This window comes from Sphaerodactylus townsendi, linkage group LG04 (genome assembly GCF_021028975.2).
Source record: "Sphaerodactylus townsendi isolate TG3544 linkage group LG04, MPM_Stown_v2.3, whole genome shotgun sequence".
In the NCBI taxonomy this organism is placed as follows: domain Eukaryota; kingdom Metazoa; phylum Chordata; class Lepidosauria; order Squamata; family Sphaerodactylidae; genus Sphaerodactylus; species Sphaerodactylus townsendi.
In genome coordinates, this window is record NC_059428.1 from 65860302 (window position 1) to 65880789 (window position 20488).

Below are 20488 nucleotides of genomic sequence, written 5' to 3' on the forward strand. Positions count from 1 at the left end.
AATTTTCTTGAATTACTTTTATTTTTAAATGCTAACAGTTATGGTCTCTGTCACATTGTGGGGCAACACTAACCATTGTTTTGCCCACCTTTAATGCTGCCACCACCACTTTGAGTAAACTCCTGTTCCCTTCTCTCTCACAGGGGTATTGCCCTAAAACACACCAAGTAGCCAGGCCAGTAGACAAAGACTTGGTGCCGACTTTCTCAAGTTAAACCGACTTTATTTGCACAAGGCACACATTCAGGGTACTGCAAAGTACAGAATCTAGATACACTAATAAAATAAAACAAAAGGACAGTTGATAAATACTCAGGCCGCTTTCTTGCATCTAGTATCTTCCATATGCCTGGAGACGGTAAAACATCGCTCCAGGCCGCCATTCGCGAGACGGGGCGAAGCCAACGCGAGCCGCTACCGGGCCTCGCCACCTGCCGGTGGCGTGAAGGGCGGCGCTTCCAGAGCCAGCTTCCCAGCGCTTCTTTGTGGGGAACGCCGCATGAAGCCGCTTGCCGAAGCGAACGGCAGCGGCTTCATGTCAGCCTCCCCACTGGCATCTCACACTTTCCCTAGGTTTTCCATGCTGCCGCCGAGGTTTGGGATGCGCCTTCTTGGCCCCGCGCGCTTCGCTGCTTCAGGCAAGAGGCCATGCGGTCTCTCAGGCTCGGCGACACGCCGGAGGCCCGGGACAGGCCGGGTCGGTTGGGCCACGCTGGGCGCCGCTGCCCAGCAGCTCAAGGACCGCCCCATGCGGACGGTCCTTAGGCTTCAGGTCGGGCGCCAATGCCGACCTCGCTTCACTGCAAGCGGAAACGGCCTCAATTCATGTTATGTCTGATCTTTGGCAGCTGCAGGATGCCTCCATCCCTAGTGCATCTGCAACTCTCTTTTGCATCATTCTCCTGCACCATCCTTCATGGTAAAATCCACACTTCAAAAAGTTCTCACACAAAGAGCCCGCAAAGAAAGGAACAGCTTTTCAGACCCCACCCCACATGTAGTCTTGGTGTCTCAGCCAATCTGGGTGCTAAGCCTTGCAGCTCAAACCTGGACTCTCCAATCAAGAAGTGTTAATACATCAAAGGACTAACGTGTTTTCCTCCCCATTGAACAAGGATGTTCTGAGTCAGGAAAAAGCACTTTCTCCCCTTCTCCTTTTCATCATCATAACTATCAAGGTATCTTTTGCCCCACTGCTCCTCATCTCATCACACTGACATTAATGGAATCTGGCATGAAAACACTGGGGATACCCTATCACTTCTTATATGTTCACAATCTCATATTATTCTATCATGTTCACAAAGAAACAGGAGCATTCTCAGAGTGAAGCTCATTACTTCACACATTAATGGAAAATGCAAGCATTCAGATGTTTGTAAGTCTTAGGATATCGTCAGCTCACCTGCATTATTTCATGAACAGCTTTGCAAGCTTCTTCTTTATTGGGAGCTACAATCACACCTTTTCCAGCAGCCAGACCACTAGCCTTTACCACAAGGGCACTGAAGTCTGCGCTTGAAAGAAAGAAAACAGAAAAGAAAGTCACTAACAGAGACTGCATGCAAACGTTAAGCTGTGGATATGTTTTCAAAGACAGGGATGAACAAACACAATTTTTAATAATTCCGAGAGAAGATTTACCTAGTAATAAAGGAACAAGCTTCTTCTGCCCTAGTGAAAGCTTTCCATCTTGCCGTTGGGATACCGTTCCTATCCAGAAAAGCTTTGGAAAAGCTCTTGCTGGATTCTAGTTGAGCTGCCTTTGCTGTAGGACCAAAGCATCTCACACCAGCAGCTGTCAAATCATCAACAATTCCTAGCAAGAAAAATATCTCAAAGTTATACATTTCATCAAATAATTATTAAAATTAAAGTTATACATTTCATCAAATAATTATTAAATAATTCCTAAGGCTGAGATTTTCTATAATTTATAACAGTAATAAAGTAAGATTTACACATGTTGGACATCCATAACTATTGCTGGAGCTAGCAACTAAAGACGTTCAAGGCTTGAAATACAGCCCTTAACTGCATCAACTCTTGGGTAGATATGGAATAGCCACAAGTAAATTCAGTGACTTAGTCCCATCCAGAGGTCTAGGTGGCCGGCCATGCCACCACAATTGTGCTACCCTGCCGCTCCCAAAGGGGCTCCCCAGAGGCATGTGAGGGCTGCACAAGTGTGACTGCCTCCCCACCAGTGAAAAAACCCCATTGGGCTTCATAGACTTAGCGCTATCTAAAAGGATAGTGCACGTTCCAATCCCAGCATAGTACACTAAATGGTCGGGAGGAAGCCAACTAACATCAGCTCCTCCCCCTGGCCATGATCCTGGCCTGACCCCTCTACACTGGCTGCGGGGACAAAAGTGCTGGTGCTGTGTTTGGGGGCTGTGGCAGCTGCATGCTGCCAGATTCTCCCCTCTGCCGGGGTAAGTGCACTATATATACTAAGAAATTCTTAGGTCCAACTTGGTTGGTCAAATACCAAGGCTAAAAATGTGTTTCCTAACTAATAGCTGTAGTCAGTGGCGTAGTGCCCACGGGACAGGTGGGATGGAGGGTGCAACGCCCTGGGCGAAGCTGTGGCAGAGGCGTGGCCGGGCTGTGGAGTGCAGAGGCGTTCCTCCCATTGGGCAAAGTGGGCAGTTGCCCAGGGCACCCCCTTGTGGGGGGCACAAAAACTGCAGGTTCATTTGTGGGATTTTTTGTATTTTCAGTGTTTTTCCGTTTTTGGCCTGCAGAGGGCGCAGGTTTTAGGCTAGCAACACCAAAATTTCAGGGATTTTTCAGGAGACTCTCCTGATAATATCACCCAGGTTTGGTGAGGTTTGGTTTAGGGAGTCCAAAGTTATGGACTCCCAAAGGGAGTGCCCCCATCCCCCATTGTTTCCAATGGGAGATAATAGGAGATGGGGGCTACAAACTCAAGTTTTGCCCAGGGCTCCAGTTTGCCTAGGTACACCACTGGTGGAGTGGGTATGGTGGGGCGGCCGCCGCCACAACAGAAGCACAGGACGTGTCCGCGCCCCAGTCGCAGTTTCACCTCGCTCCGCCTCTGGCTGTAGTATTCTGTTCGGCACACACTTTATCATCCATGTAGCTTTTGAAACATTCACTAATAACTATTTGCTACATATTTGCAATACTTATTTAAAATCAATGAACGAATGAATACTTTCTATGAGAAATAGGAACTGGTGTAACAAGGGGAAACATTCAAGGACTTGCAGAAGGCATCTCATTTTGTCCTCCCTCACTATTTCCTCTTTCCTTTTCCTGAAAGCCCCCATGGCCCCTCCCCTTTGCCCCACTTTCTTCTCTCATGTTAGGATAGCCAACTTCCAGATGGTGCTGGGAAATCTCCTAAAATCACAACAGATTCCCCTAAATACAGAGATGTGTTTCCCCTACATAAAATTCTAGGAGCTTTAGGAGAGGAGCCTTTGGAGGGCAGCAACTTCAGCAGGATATAAAGCCATATAGTCTACCCTCCAAAGCAGCTGTTTTCTCCAGGGGCATTGATCTCTATCATCTGAAGAGCAGTTGTAATTCTATTACACCCCCGCACAATGGAGGTTGGCAACTCTAGTTCCTCTGGAGGAAATGGCTGCTTTGGAGTGTGAGGTCTATGGCATTATACCCTTCTGAGATCCCTCCCCGCCTCAACCCCTCCCCTCCCCTCTCCTCCCCAGTCTCTACCTCCAGATACTTCCTAGAATAGAGGTGGTAACCCTATCTCCTTTCCACCCAACAGCCAAACTGTCTTAAGCTTTCCCTCTCTCCCACACAGCAGCCTCTATCTAAAAAAAAAGTGGCCCAGTGGGCAAGGCAGTGGCTGGTAGGGAACAATCAAGGGCTTGGGGGTGGGGGGGGGGGAAGGAATCTTATTTTCCACATATCCCCTTCCACATACTATTTCTCTTTCCTAATTCTGTATCATGCCTGGCCCCAATGAATTCTCCCTCAAAGGCCAAAATAGGCTGGAAAGGGCCCTTCCCCTTCCTCTATTTTTAATTGCAGGATCAGCCCTGGAATCTATGGTTGCCTATCAATGGTCACTGAGGGAAACTATTCCTTAAAGCTACAGGCACTCATTTTATAATTGTTGGGTTTTTTTAAAGATTTCACTTTTTCTGCAAAAAATCTGGGATGCTTCTCAGATTTGTAGAAAATCTGTCTTCTCTGTTCACGTTTCCAGTCACTGGATTTTAGTATCCTCAGATTTGGCAGACTTCACTATTAGTAAATAGGTGAAATACTTTAATAATTTAGTGTAGTTATACCTTTAGCGAGAGGAACTTCAGGACCAACCACTACTAGTCCAATCTTCTGGTCTTTGCAATACTTTGCAAGGGCAGCATGATCATTGATAGAGATAGCTAACAGGAGATACAAAGCATAACTTAGTTGTAACCAACTGTAAAGTCTATTTCTTACATTTGTTTCCAAGGGATTCAGACTAGAACTTTGACCACAAAGCAGCCCACTGAGGTAGGTTAAGCTAAGAGACAAAGTCTCAGTGGTATGTGGTGAACTAAGAACTACACCGAATTGGAATCTGAACCCAGTCATACAGCTTGTACTTCCTTCCTCATTAGAAATTAACAGAAAATAATGGGCAGTTACCTATAGCTTATGGCTGTGCTGCTCAAGAAAGAGTTCACACTTTGCTTGGTAAAGTATTAGGATATCAGCCAATATCCCATAATAACAGGCTAACAGCCCACCCAGGGGGGGAAGGGGGCAAAACATCTCTTAGAGCTGGCATGGGGCCACACCAGCATATATGCCCGCCTGGTTGGCATAAGTGCCACTTACATTGGCGGGGAGGGAAAACTGGGAGGTGGGTGGGCACTGTGGAGCTCCATGGTGCCTGACCCAAAAGAGCCTGTGCCCCACAGGGATGTGTTGGCACAAAGGTGTAAGCCTGTGTGGCTGGAGGTGTCCCTGGGGGTGAAGCCAACTTTAGTCAGCTTCTACCAGGCTTTCGCTCTGGGAACACCCTTGGTAAAGCCCTCAGACTTACACCTTGATAACAGTGGTGTAAGTCTGTTTCCTCTACAGGTCTCTTTGGGTGGAAGGAGGGCTTTTGAATTTCCCCCCTGCCTGAGCCACCTGGAGCCCCTTTGGAGGCGATACAGAACTGCCTTTGCCATGCTGTCTGGATGCAGCACAGCTCCCCCCACATCTGGATTACTCTGATAATTACCACTCTAGAAAGGTATAAACAAGAAATGTTACGATTTTGCTTATACACAGCAATATTTCAAATTATACTGTACTCAGAATGCTACATGCCTTCACTGATTCCTTCAGGTCTAGGCCATTGGCCAGGAACCACGGAACATTAACTCTTTGTGCTACATAAAATATGGGAGAATGCGCATAGAAAAAAGGAGACTGTATTGTGAATACAATTGTGGAGATCCACCGTTCTCTTTGTAAAGAGGAATTGGAACATATTAATTTTAATAAACAGTGTTGACAGACATTTCAAAGTTTCATTGTATGGGAGATCAAATAAATACAGAAGGGCAACATTACTTTCTGACTTTTATCAACAGCAAATAAATCCAAAGTCTAAAGTGAACAGATTCTTGTAAGCTAATAGGCCAGGACAAAGTCCTGCCCCTCAATGTGTACGAGTATTGGCTTGATGTAGGGGGCAGAAACTGCATCTTTCTTGCCAAAAATGAGGCAATACATCTTACTAACCAAGAGCATTTGCTTCATTACCTGGGTTGGCTTCAGATGTTACAATTCAGTGGAAAACAAAGAAGCGCAAATGGCCTATGCATCCACTTTTTGCCTTTGGGAGCAACATTTGAAAAACAATGAAGCAGTATTTACTCCTAATGAGATGTAACACTGCATCTGGATTGTTACCAAACTCTGCACACTACTCTTAAAACACAAAAAATAGATGAACAAATGAATCATATTGCACATATCTGCTTTTACTGTTGGATCATAGTGTTCAACAGTCTCTTGAAATGACCTTCACAAGTGATCTATCATTTTTACTGACCTTCACAAGTGATCTATCATTTTTACTGACCTTCACAAGTGATCTATCATTTTTATCATTGCCAATAAGCTTTTAAAATATGAATACGGTTAATACACTATGCAATGCAAAAGGCTGTTGTTCTACATTCTTAGAACAGCATAAATTATGTAATGAATGCACATTTGCCTATTTCTGTTGAACAAATCCAGCTTGATAAACTTTTTTATGGTATCTTCCAAACAATAAACTGGGCTGGAAAGGTATTTGGAAGAATATCAACCCACTGGATTCTTGAAGATGCATAACGTGCTGCCACAATAAGTTCACAATTTAAAAAGACCCTGTAGCATTCCCACGTTTAAATGAAATCAACTGAATGCTTTTCAAGGTGCTGTTATGCATATGAATCATGTGTTTTAACAAGTCACATAATCAGAAAGTCAAGTTCTGTTTTATATATGTGTGTGAGAGAGAGAGAGACTGTTTATGCATATATAAACCAGCTTCTTTAAGAATTAAGGCTGTCAATGAAAAAACTGAAATTGTTAAAGATTTTCTATTCCTTGGCTCCATTATCAACCAGAAGGGAGACCACGATCAAGAAATCAGAAGGCCACTGTGACCAGGAAGGGCAACCATTAAGATGCTTAAAGTGATCCTTAAATGTAAGGATGGATCACTGGCGACCAAATAATGATTCATACTGTAATATTCCCCATTACTATGTCCTGCTGTGAAAGCTGAACAGTGAAGAAAGCTGGCGTGAAGATACTAGATTAATTTGAAGTGTGGTGTTGCAGGAGAGTTTTACAGATACCATGGACTGCCAAAAAGACAAGTGAATTCTAGATCAAATCAAGCCTGAATTCTCCCTAGAAGTGAAAATGACCAAACTGAGGCTATTGTAGTTTGGTCACATTGTGAGAAGACAAAACTCACAGGAAAAGACAATAATGCTAGCAAACATTGAAGGCAGCAGCAAAAGATGGGATGGCATGGCTCCATAAAAGAAGCCATGGCCCTCGGTTTGGAAGATCAGAGTAAGGCTGTGAATGATAGGATATTGTGGAGGTCATTAATTTATAGCATTGCCATATGTTGGAAGTGACTTGATGTCACTTACACACACATGAAATGTTGGCTTCTCTTTTCATCGAGATAGCAACAGAAAAATGAAGCACTTTAAAAATGGTATTTTCCAAAGAAAAATGTAATAAGTGGCTTTCTCATATGAGAGAAAAGATTACTTGAAGATGAAACTAACATTAACACAATTAAATACGGAAAGAATTTTGCTTGATGCTTTGAATCATATGATTGTCTCGTGGTTATATTTGGAATTACACATGGTTGCATTTACTGTGCATATCAAAATTAAGGATTTAACTTTTGCCTGAAGACTTCAATGCATAGAAGGAGATCTGAGTGTGGAAGAAGACTTTACTATGTTGGTCTGTTTCTTTGAATCAAGGAAAGCAGGGAAAAATTAGACATGCATCCACAAATGGATATTAGGCCTGCATTTCTTTCAAAGGAATGTACACCTTGATGCACAACCACATTCACGTTTTGAGGTAACTAGAGCGGGACCAGGTTTAAAATGTGCAAAACTGAACAGATGTAGGCTATAGTCACATTTAAATGCTTATTTAACACATTATATGTTTAAGCCCGTCAGATGTATTTGCATAAAACCTGGAAGGTAATTATTAAATATCCACAATAGTTTTGTCAAAATTTGCATGGGTTCTCTATGGCCCCTCCTGCATATGCAGAATAATGCACTTTCAATCCACTTTCAATGCACATTGCAGCTGTGCAGAATAGCAAAATCCACTTGCAAACAATTGTGAAAGTGGATTGAAAATGCATTATTCTGCATGTGCGGAAGGGGCCTATGTATCCCAAGAATAGCAAAAACATGAATAGTCAAACAATGACACCTACCACTTAATATGAAACTGGATCAGGAAGCCAATTTTATTTTCAAATCATAACACATGACAAGGAACAAAATGAGGGAGGAAGGCAGCATATTACTTTCACTTAAAATACTGGCTTGTATTGTCTAAAAGTTCCACAGTGGAAGAGAGAGGCAGAGGCAACTTGCCCATGTCGCTCCTTACTGCAGCACCTCCATTCCATGAGACATCAGTGGGGTTCTGAACTCAACTCACAGCAGTGCCTTTTCATCAGGCAGCCACTGGAGAAAGATTTGCTTCTGCCAGTGGGTACAAAACAATGTTCAATTGTCTGAGATGCCCAGGCAAGGTCTGTATGGAAAATATGGAGAGCAGCTCTTCCAGATAATTCTTCCTTTCAGGTATGAGGCAACTCAAGGTCACTGAAAAGCTAATTTCCACCATAAGAGTCCACAGGAGTCAATGTGAATAACTGCATTCTCTTCCAAGTGGGAGAGGTCAGGAAAAGGTGTACTATATATGCAGAATGAGTTTGTGCAGAGTTCAAAATGAATGAGTGTGAAATGAGCGTCACCTAAACAATGGAACAATCAATTATAGAATTCTACTGTATTTTAATTGCTTCAGCAAACCCATGAGGTACAGCGTAGAGGAAAACAAATCTAAAATGTACTGATGGAAAAGCCTGAAATATTCATCCCTCTATTGTATGCATTTGAACTTATTTCACTTTTTAAAAATTACCTGAATTAGAGATTTTCCCACTATTAGCTGTTCCGGCATTTCCTGGAGCAACCAATACCTGCTTCACACAAGGTGACTGAGCCAGTTTCCAAGCGAGAGCATGTTCTCTGCCACCACTACCAACCACAAGTACTTGATCAGCCATCTGGATGTGCAAAAGCAGGACAGACACAATGTTAAACGTTATACTGAGCAACAGAACAATATGCCACTCTGCCCTGCTGTCCTGAGACTTGCAGTTTAATTGTAAGAACATGAGAGGAAGCCCAATTTGATAGAAAGTAGAATTCTGAGCAGACCTGTTGTCTTGGTTTGTTTTGTTTATTTTCATATGATAATGTTGATTTTTATATCAAGCTTGCACAGAGAAGCTGCTGTTGAAATTCACATGCAGATTTTAACTTATTTATTAAGTTAAGTCTTGTAAGTCACCATGAGACCCTGTGGGTGAGTGACAATTAAAGAAATCTAATAAATAAAAAAACTTTATTCTAGCCCATTTGGACATAATAATGTTTAATACATTATAAAAAAAATCTTTCTCATAAGTTTTGCCCACTATTCAGATTCATCCCGTTTTGCCAATTCATCAGTAGTTGAATGGTACTGACTGAATTGTTTATTCTGCCACCTTTTGCAATTTTTACCTTTGGATATAAATCTCTCTGCCAGCTAAAGATGACCCTTCATGCCTCTGATGAAATGAATTTGACGAACAAAGGCTTTATGTCCTAATGGATTCTGTAGTCATTAAGGCACCACAAGAGTCTTAACTATTCTAACTACAGGAGTCAGCGTTTCACTGCATCAAGCAGCCCCTCATGTTGCAATCTTTGCAAACATTACATTTACCTTCCCCACCCCTACAGAGTCATCCTTAAAAAAACTGGTTGTTGACTTTCCAATGTCAGGCATAGATAGGCAGGATTTGTGTTTTTTTTTTAAAGCTACTGAGACATACATTTACAGAATGACAAAGGTTACATTTTATTAGTATCATGGGCTGGCAGTTACCCTTCCAAAGACTCTTTTTGAAACTAAACTTGAAGTTTTTCACAGATAAAACTGAGGCCTTTGACCAATAAGCAGTAGCAAGAATTTACCAAATCCTAGCTATGTCCCAACTTTTCATACTGGAACAGTCCAACTTCCAAGGATGTTTTGCTTACCCAATCCTAAATTTCCACAATGACGACTGGTAACTACAACTGGGGGAGGGGGGGGGGGGGGAGAGCAAGCAGGACAACCTTCTAGCTATTGATATATTGTTGAAGGCTTTCACGTCTGGATTCAACTCATTGTGGCGGGTTTTCTGGGCTGTGTGGCTGTGGTCTGGTGGATCTTGTTCCTAACATTTCACCTGCATCTGTGGCTGGCATCTTCAGAGGTGCATCACAGAGGGAAGTCTGTTATACTAGACACAGTGTGTAACAGACTTCTCTCTGTGATACATCTCTGAAGATGCCAGCCACAGATGCAGGTGAAACGTTGGGAATAAGATCTACTAGACCACGGCCACACAGCCTGGAAAACCCACCACAACCACTTCTAGCTATTAGTAGTTCTGATGTTTGTTGCAGTTTTAGATCAGTAGATGCTTGTCTAACTCCTCTTTTAAGCAGAAATTAATTCTTCAAAATCTTAGGCAAATGTACATAACTTAAAAAGATCTCTTGAAATTACGTGTTTATTATTAAGATCCCAATCACACAGCTCCTCTGACAGAACAGCATTTACGTTTGTGGAGGTGGTCATTGCAATGTCTGCAGATTCAGCTGTCCAACTGCAAATGTACCCTTTGCCTGTTATACTGTTCCAGAGGGTTTACTGACTCTCAGGAACAAAATATGGGGTATCTTAGAAGGCTGGGGGGAAAAGGGGGGGGGCGTAAAAATCCTGCTCTGTGATCTCTGTGGATAGTTAGATACACACATGGATACAAGAAATGTAAGTGAAAGTAATTATCATCCAGAATTTTTTCTTCTTAGAAGGATGTTAAGAGGCTTTTAATTAGGATTTGAGAGATAGTACAATAACTGTACCAACTGGCATTCTTGAGTTCTGCTGCACATTGTGCTGTGAGGCTCAATGGGAGAACCCAAGCTAGGCAACCACAATAATATTGCTTGCTTTCAAACCCTGGTTTCTGTCAGTAAAAAGCAGAGGAGATACACTTCAGTATCAGAAATAATTCTATCAGCTACTATCCTGCTCTCAATTAAGTTCATGAATTACATTACAGAGTAACATGCATTAGCTCCACTGTTGTAAATACTTTTATTTGGTACCAAATCCAGCAAATTTATATTGAAGATATTTTGTACAGCATATGCTTAGTATTGCAGCAAATCAATGGAACCCTTCCAGGCACAGATTGGTCTACAACGATAAAAAGCATCAGACATATGAATAGACTGGTTTAAAAGATTAGAAGCAACAACATACCTGAAATGGAGCGTGGCAAACTGGATTTTCAGTAGGCAGATACAAAAAAGAGAGAGAAAGCAATATCCAGCTGGTAAGCCAATTAGAACTTTAGTGATGACACAATTCAACTAGCCAATGAACAGGAGAGCATGGTTAAAAAAACTGAATATAAGCGTAGGGTTCATTTATTTGTATTTTCTAAGCTTGATGAGATCTTTATCTTTACCAGGGAAATCAAATTGTAGCTAATGGATAAGCTGTGTTGTGCAGTGGGACTAGTAACACCTGGGATCAAATTGCCATGAAGTTCAGAGTGTGACCTTGGGTTAGTTACTTTTTCTTTGGGTTAGTTACCTAACCTACCACTCAGGGCTGTTGTAAGGATAAAATGGGGAAAGGGAGAATAAGGCATGCCATTCTGACCTTCCTGTAGTAAGGATTGGATAAAAGAGTTACAGATAAATGACTTTTCTTCTAATTTGGAAAACAATGGAATTTAAAGAAACATACAACTAGCTCTGCACATATAAAGTAGCTTTGGACTGGTGTTTCTCAAAAATCCATATATCTGCACTCTGACCATGTTCTAAATACATAAATAAAACAGTAAAAATTTTTTAAAGATCTTTCAACAGTACTTTGACACACAAACACAGACTCATTAAACAGCCTTATATATATTCCAGGATATCTGTGCAGGAAGTAAACTCTGCTATCTAATTTCTTCTAACCTATTCTAAAGATTCCAGTACTGTATATTATTTGGAAATGAAATAACACCCTTTACAACATTGGAAACATTCCTTAGCACCAGCCACATCAAAAATATTTTAATTTCACTGCTTCTGACTAATATTCTGAAAAACAATATGGTCACATAAAGTTTTAGAAAGAATAACGAAACAACAGGCAACACTCTTAATGATACTATGTTGAAACAAACAAAACTTATGTAACACACCAGAAGTCTGAGAAAATGTGCAACAATCATAGTTTATTTATTTATTTATTTATCAGTCTTATAGACCGCCCAACCCCCGAAGGGCTCTGTATAGTGCAAGTATTTGTGGGATTGGCAACCATATGGGTAGCAATCAGCTGGCTAGCCTATCTAGCAATACAGACATTGGCCTGAAGAAGGCAGTAAGAATTTTCCCTTGAGGGCAATAAGGAGAAAGGAAGACTAAGAAATGCAGAAAAGGCTTGGAGTCAGAGTTTTAGCCAGGATTCCATTATAGATCAAGTCCCATCACATAAATGAGCCCAATATCACAACGTGCTAGGGCTCCTTTGATAGACAATCATCCACCAATTCCTGTTGTTTCCTGCTGCCCCTCAGCTGGTCAGCGGGTGGAAGAAGGCCAGCAGAAGGGGTGGGTGGGTGTGAGCAATCCACATGCCAGTTGTGCTATAGATTTTGGGAAGAGTGCTAGAGCATCCCGGGCATGGTGCCAATGCTTCCATGTCAACCTGGAAGTGATGTCATTCAGCTGGACGTGCAGATGGCCACCCCCAACCCCACCTCTATGAAGCTCCTGCTGGTTGCTAGAAGGAACTGGCAACCCTTCAAACATGCAGGAATGCTATAATACTCCACACACACCCCATGTAAATATGATTTGGAAATGGGAAAAGTTATAAACTGCTCCTGCACTTGATTTATATTCCCATATTTGATTATGATGGCAAGGACTATTCCAATGTTCAGATCTAGCCTTCACCAGTACATCTGCGACCAGATGTGCCAAGGTGAAGTCACTCTTTTTGCTAATAATCTTTCCTACTCAGAAGTAGCAGATACATTTCTCTTCATCCTGTCTCTCTTCGGTGTAAAAAGAAAGACAGGCAACACAGACAGAAGGACAATCTTAACAAGCTCAGAGAACCCAGAGGTCCTTCTAAAAAGGTGAGAAAATGCAGGAAAAGTAAGGTATAGCAACTTTTTTATTTTCAGGATGCAGCCATGCTGGTCTGCAGTAGAACAGCTAGATCTGAGTCCAGCAGCCCATCAGAGATCAAAAAGAGTTTTTGTAGAGCCAAAGCACAATTTGTCAGACACAGCAGAAGTGGAGATCTGAGTCCTTTAATCCTAGTCAGAAGGTGGGAGGGGTGCTGTATAGAATGCTTATAAAGAATGCAAAGGTACAATGCCTCAGGCATTTCTCTTCTGCTCTTATCTAGCTGATTACAATATAATTTTTCCGACTAAAAAATACCTAAGAAAATTATTTAAAACAGTTTATGCCACTGTTCCATTGATTAGGATCCCCAAGGCAGCAAACATAAAAACATCTGAACAGTTAAAACGTTTCAAATATTACCCTGTATAATTCCCTTAGTGGTGACCAATTGCCGCCTTCGAAACAATGAACTCCCCATCAGTTAGCATGCAGAACTCAGTCCTGCCCGCCCATCTGTGGGACATCCATCCCTTGCTTCCTTCCCCCAGCCCCGCAGCAAGCCCACACTCCCCGCAACAACCCTTCTACCTCCCCCCTGCTCTCCCACCAGCCCCACAAGGCACCCACAGCCACCAGTGTCTATGGGAAAGTGCTGCCAGCCTGGTCAATCCCTGCCTCCCCAACTGCCCGAAAGATTCCTTTGTGTTTATTTGTGGGGGTGGCTGGGTGGTGGAAAGTAACTGAGAGGGTTGGCAGCTGAGCAAATGAGCTGCCAGGTAGGGGGGAGGCCTTGGGGAAAGGCCAATATGGGGAAATGGTCTTCCTCACCCCCCCTTTCCTAAAGCCCATTTCATTTCCATATGAAATGAGCTTTGGTATTAGTTAAACAATAATTAATAAAAACACATAAACAAACAGAATCAGGCAGGAGAACCAATAACCATTATTGGAAGTGTGCCAGATGAAACAAAAAAGTCTTCACTCCCTGACAAAAATAAGAGGGAGACACATGAATCTCCCTGAGGAGGGCATTCCAATGTTTTGGTGACACAGGTTTCTCAGGCTGTCACCCATATAGACACAGAATGGGGAGCAACTGAAGCAGGGCCTCCAAAGATGACTGAATTGAACAAAGAGAATATGGGAGATGGCAGTCCTTAAAGTACACTACTGCTAGGCTGTACAGGGTTTTAAAGTTTAAGCCCAGTACTTTGAACTGAGCCCAGAAGCAAACCGGAAGCCAGTGCAGATGAAAGAAGAATTGAGTGATATAGTTCCTACAACCCACTCCAGTCAACATTCTGGCTGTAGCATTCTGTACTAACTATAACTTCAGTACAGTCTTCAAGGGCAACCCCAAGTATAATGCATTGCAGTAATCTAATCTAGATGTTACCAGGCATGGGCCACAGTGGCAACATCTTTCCCACTCAGGAATGGCTGCAGCTAGCTCACCAGCCAAAGCTAGTGAAAAGCACTGGTAGCCATTCAGAATTGTATTTTATTACCAAATACTTACTGATAGCATCTCTTCCCTGCAAACAACATTACCTCAAAGGACACATGACAAGTTCACACTTGCATTATTTTTTAAAATAAGGACTCAGGACAATACATGTAATTCCAGTGGTCCAAGTGTAACCTCAGCTTGTGGGTTCTGTGGGGCAGTACTTGGAAGGAGTTGCAAAGAACCAATTTTTAAACAACAAAATGGTTTACTTTTCTTTACAATTAACACTTGTAAAACATCAACATTTAACGTTACAATTCAAGGTCCTGTTCAGGTTGCATTTCAAGTCCTTCTATTTACAGTCTACTGATATTGCCAAGTCCAAATTCTTCTTTGCTGGTGGTTGGTTTTGAAGACTCCAAGGGCTTGATGAACAGGTTGCAACATGATGAAGGTTTCCAGGAGAACTCTCACCCATTACAACCACACAAGAAAACCCTTAACAAGGTGTTAAGGGCTTATAGAAATCAAGGTCCAAGTCTGGTAGCCTTGCTTCTTCTGCAAAAGAGCTCTTGCAGCCTCTCTGCTGCTCCGAGTCTCCACCCCCTTACTGGGTCAACCCATTCTGGGCATGGGGGTTACACAAGCATACACACATATATAATACGCTGGGTATAAGGGCAACTGCAGAATAAGAGACTCCAATGTTGGCAGAAATATGCATATTTCCTTTTAAATGTGCACACATACAATCTAAACACAATTACAAATCACGCTGAACTAACTTTAAATACTTCACTATAAACTTTAATTAAAAATACAAAACTATATTTATACCAACATTTACATTTATTTTTAATCTGCAGTTGCCACTCTGAACATATATTTTGCCCTCCAAGCAACTCGTGAGAAAGATAAACACTATTTTCTATTCAAAACACAGATCATGGGACTGGTGCACAGAAACAGCCATTTAAAATTTCAGAGAAACAACGAGGCACTCTAAGCTCTGAGCACATGGCCACCTAAAACTTGGAAAAGGAAAAAAACTCCCCTTTCACAGAGAAATATTAAAGGAAATGTCAGAGCAAGTACTTTGCTACATATTCTTTAAAAACACACAAGAATCATGCATTAGGTTCAATACCTTCCTCCACCCCCAGCGCCGTGAGAGCAAAAACTTACTTTTTGGTCAGGCAGCTTCTAAAGAATAGTCATAGCGTTCTACAGAGTACATGCTAAGAACTACATTTCCCAGAATGCTGCAGTTTTACCGCTCCTTAACCCTTTACAGGAAAGACGAAAAAGTAAAAAATGGGATTTATTGTACCGCCGAATATGGCTGAAAATCGACCGATGCGTATGTAAAATCTAACCTTATGACTGTAACACATCGAGTAATTTATGAAAGCAAAACATGAAGATGTGAAACGTATGATCATTAATTATGTACATTCTGTACAAATCACATAGATTTGTGGAGGTCAAGTCCAAGGTTCTAGACTGCAAACGCAATAACTGGGTAACACAAGTCAAGTGACGATCGTCTTTCTTTAACACATGTATAATCTGGGACTACACAGGCAAAGTCAAAATAATTAAAAACAAGTGACTTGAGTGCTGCGTGGCAAGATACGGGCATAACATTTTATCTTTGACCTTACAGACATTCCATTCCTCTGTAAATTTATTCCCTTCTGTGTTGCGTTCACTTTTACAGGCTCAAACAATATAACTTATATTTTAAAAGAATTAAAATATGAATTTCACACCAGTTTTCTCTGACTTTTGTTAATAGCTCAGCACAAAGCATGCTGCAATCCTATAGATATTTTCTTTGGCATGAACCCATAGCTTGCTTTATTTATTTATTTGCTTATTTATTTATTTTAGACTTGTATCCTACCCCTCCCGAAAGTTACAAGACTGGGGTACTTCTCAACATTCAATAAAATAATCTATAAATAGAGATAAAACATAGTTACAAAATATTAAATTACAATCCATAAAACAGCATCCTAGCTCAGGCACCAGAATAAAATATGATCCTTTGACATCCAACAACCAACATCCCAGACTGTTGTCAAAAACAGACAGCACTGCTAATAGATGGTAGAAAATTGGCCTTGATCATCCCCAACAGAATCCTTGGCATAACAAAAGGGCCTGGATGTTATGTGGGAGATAGTTCCTCCAGGAAGGAGCCATTGCTGAAAAAGCTCTTGCACTCGCAGAGGATGGTCAAGTCACCTGTGGTGGGCCAGACACCACCAGCAGACCAAAGTGCTCTTGAGGGGACATATAGGGAGAGGTGGTAGGTATGACAGACTCAGACTGTTTAGGGCTTTAAATGTGAGAACAAGCACCTTGACTCAGAACCCAATAGGCAACTAGTAAAGCTGTTTAAGTGCAGATTAAATATGGGATGTTCACAATGTATCAGTCAACGGTCTAGCAGCACCATTCCGTATAATGTGAAATTTTCAAAGCAGGCTCAAAGGCATCCCCGAATATAGCCAGTTGCAACAGTCCAACCCAAAAGTGACTGTGGCATCTAGCTCTGTGACCAGGTCTGACTGAGACAGCTAGGTGGACAAGCCTGGTCAAGACAGAAAAATACCAATCTTGCTACTGAAGATACCTGTTTCTCCAGGGCAAGAGAGGCATTCAGCCAAACCCCCGGGCTCTTCATGGAATCCACCAGCAATAACTGGATTGCACCAACAGCTGAGAGCCTGGTGACAAAGCAACCCTTCCCAAGCACATAACTTCTGTTTTCACTAGATTTAACTTCAGCCAGCTCTGTTTCAGTCATCCAACCACCCAATCCAGCCACAGGGTAGGGCTGAGAGATCTGAGAGATCTGCCTCACTAACCCTGCAATCAGCGTCCAGGGAGTTTCTTAAAAGCGAGATCTTGAAGGCACAGTTTCAAACTCTTCCAATGAGGAGGAAAAATGGGAGGTGTCTAAGGAAACCAGTATGGATGTCTAAAGAACTTTTCAACTGAGCTGAGATTTAAAAGGGACATGTACAAGAAATGGAAAAGGGGAGAAATCACCAAAGAGGAATTCAAACAAATAGCCAGGACATATAGGGAGAAAGTCAGAAAAGCTAAAGCTTAGAGTGAGCTCAGGCTTTCCAGAGAAGTTAAAACCAATTTTAAAAGGCTTTTTTTGTTTATGTCCGTAGCATAAGGATGAAAAAGGATCTGACATGGTCACTGCATGGAGAAGATGGCAAAATGCTAATAGGGGACAGAGAAAAGGCAGAACTACTCAACACCTTCTTTGCCTCGGTCTTTTTCCAAAAGGAAAACAGTGTTCAATCAGGGGGAAATCAAACAAAAGATACAATAGGGGAAATTCAGCACAGAATAAAGAAGTAGTACAAGAATACCTGGCTACTTTAAAGGAATGTTTGCATTGGTTTCTAATTTTGTAATCCTAGTCCCATTGAATTTTTAGAGATTTCTGCTGTTTATTTTATATTTTGTAAGCTGTTTTTGCCCTAGCCTAGATATCCTCAGAAGTTAAGAAGGATCAGCCCTAGTTAGTATTTGGATGAAAAACTTCCAAGGAATACCAGGGTTAAGAGAAGTGCAGGCAGGCAATGGCAAACCACCTCTGAATGTCTCTTGTCTTGAAAAAACCTACAGGGTCACAATAAGTCATCGTTGACTTAATGGCAAAAAATCCAAATCCTTGAATCTCAGCAAGAAAGGTGGACTATAAATAACAGGAAGGATGGGAGGAAGGACAAATGAATGAACAGGAGGGGTGAAATGTAGGGGGTTGGGTTTCCAAATTGTTGTCCTGTCCCGATTCCACTGGGTCTCCAGGATCCTGGACAGAATCCTGACTATATTTGTTCAGAAACACTTACATTGACTGTATGAGGATATATTAATTCAGAAAAACATATGAGAAGTATTCCTCAGTAAATGTCTAAGACTGCAAATTTCTGTGTCTGAATGTGTGTGTACACAGCTGTTAATTCACAACTGACATGGCTACCACATAGGACTTTCAAAGTAAGAAATGTTCAGAGGCAGTTTACCATTGCCTGTCTAACTTCCTTTGTGGTCTCCCACAAAGTTGACCCTGCTTAGCTTCTGACATCTGATGTGAGCAATCCTGTGTTAGGTGACAGCTTATAATGATTTGATCAAAAATACCACTGTGTTCAATATGGTTTAGTAACAATCTCAAATTAACAGTGCAACCCTACACCATGTTCATTCAGTCTAAACCTACTGAGATTTAGGTTGCACTATAAGTGTGCATAGGATAGCATTGACTTAAAAATGCATGGGATGGGATTACACAGAGCATACTTTAATTCAGGAGTCCCCAACATAGGCCTATGGGCACCATGGCACACTATATTTTCTGGGCCTGTCAATTGTTTTTAGAAAGTGGGTGGCACCAAGTGGGGCTTTTGCCCAGCAAGGTTTCTTGATGACCATTGGAAATTTGATTGGATGTACAGTCTTTTTAAAAAATTACCTTGACAGCAGCTGCCACTGCAGCACAAGGATCTTCACAGTGTAATTGAAGGCAATCTGCCATTTTGTGGCTATCTCTACCTCCTGCCGCAGCCGTTTTGTGGCTACACTAACCAAAGGTGCCCATAGGCTCAAAAAAGTTGGGGAGCCCTGATTTAATTAATGTATATTTTGCTTTTCTTCAATGGCAAACCAAAGTGGCCTACATAGTTCTCCTTTTCATTTTATCCTCACAACTATACTGATAATTAGGATGGCTGAAGGCCATCCAGCAAGCTTCCCCCAGATCATGGCCAGATATTTTAACCACTACACCACACACTGGCTTTCAATTTAATAAAGAGATTTAGATCTGTAAAGGCTCTTAAGTCCCATATCACACATGAATAAGATCTTCTCAGAATACTACTTTTTGGCTATTTACTGGAATTTGTATTATATTGGCTTTTTTATGTTTTATGGATGGTCTATGTGATAAAGTCCTGTAAATGCTCCAAATATACATTTAATTAGGTTTTGATCATTATGGGATGTAACGTATATGTATTTGGAGGACATCTGTTTGCTAACAGAGGCAAATACTATACAGTACATACACTTATTTGTGAGTCAGCTCCTGCTTTATGTAGATTTAGTTCCGAGTAAATAGGTATGGTATACAACTTACTATTGGAAAATCGTTTTTAGATAGGAAACAAGTAGAATTGTATACTAGCCCATATGACCTTAGTTCTAGAAGAGGCTGTCACACAATAAGTTTTTTCGTTGGTGTTTATATCACAATTTTATACCATTCTTCGTTCTGGTACTTTGTGGCTCTGGAAAGATTATTCAAATAACTGGATGAACACCTTTTGTCCGCAAACTCTGGAACCTCTCGAGGCTTCCCTAAGAGAATTTATAGGGCAGACAGCATAAGCGTAGCAGAAGCCCACATGTCATGTCATATGCCAAGGAAATCCGCCTCCACACAGTCCCGGAGCTGAAACGACCATTGCGGCCGCAGCAGCCTGGCCATCGTGAATGCGTTGGGCGAAGGAAGAACGGGCTTCTCGCCGCTCAAACAGCCAGCAGCTGTTTCCTTGAACCTTTCGGTTCGGTTTTGTGTGCATGCACATCAGTTGTGGCGGCACACGGAAGACAGCGGCTGCCGCCGTTAACGTGGTGGAGAAAACCACAGCTTCTTCCGCTTCCCTTTTTAAAAATGGAAAACGAATCCATTTATGACGATTGGAACTTGTTATAAATATGCCGTGCGGAATCCACATAACCAATTAAATTTCCGCTACATTCTTGCAAATGTCTCCCCCGCCCCCGACTCCACACGGCTAACGCGCCAGCGGGGGGGGGGGGGAGAGCACTCAGTCACTGCTGTCACGTGTTTAACAACGTCCATTTCGGAATCGAGAAGGCTGAGACTGTACTCGGTGGTTCCTTTCGATGGCCGACTCAGGCTCCACCCCTTACTAACCCTGCAATCAGCGTCCAGGGAACATGACGGAAGTGGAGGGGGGTTGTG

At 42.0% G+C, this 20488-nt stretch overlaps 1 protein-coding gene across 4 annotated transcripts in view; it reads right to left on the minus strand.

The window, feature by feature from the left end:
• The window catches only part of LOC125431150 (trifunctional purine biosynthetic protein adenosine-3-like), a 43459-nt gene extending 27759 nt beyond the window's left edge, over positions 1–15700 (minus strand). For 3 of the 4 annotated variants that reach the window (XM_048493834.1, XM_048493836.1, XM_048493837.1), the window contains exons 1-6: positions 15649–15700; positions 11131–11150; positions 8686–8830; positions 4293–4388; positions 1645–1819; positions 1406–1517 (exon numbers count right to left, since the gene is read on the minus strand). In XM_048493834.1, the coding sequence (XP_048349791.1) occupies positions 1406–1517; positions 1645–1819; positions 4293–4388; positions 8686–8830 (528 nt within the window). In that variant the 5' untranslated portion in view covers positions 11131–11150; positions 15649–15700. The remainder of the gene's footprint in view (positions 1–1405; positions 1518–1644; positions 1820–4292; positions 4389–8685; positions 8831–11130; positions 11151–15648) is intronic. The other variant, XM_048493835.1, reaches the window with a different exon arrangement.
• Positions 15701–20488: the final 4788 nt, after the last annotated feature.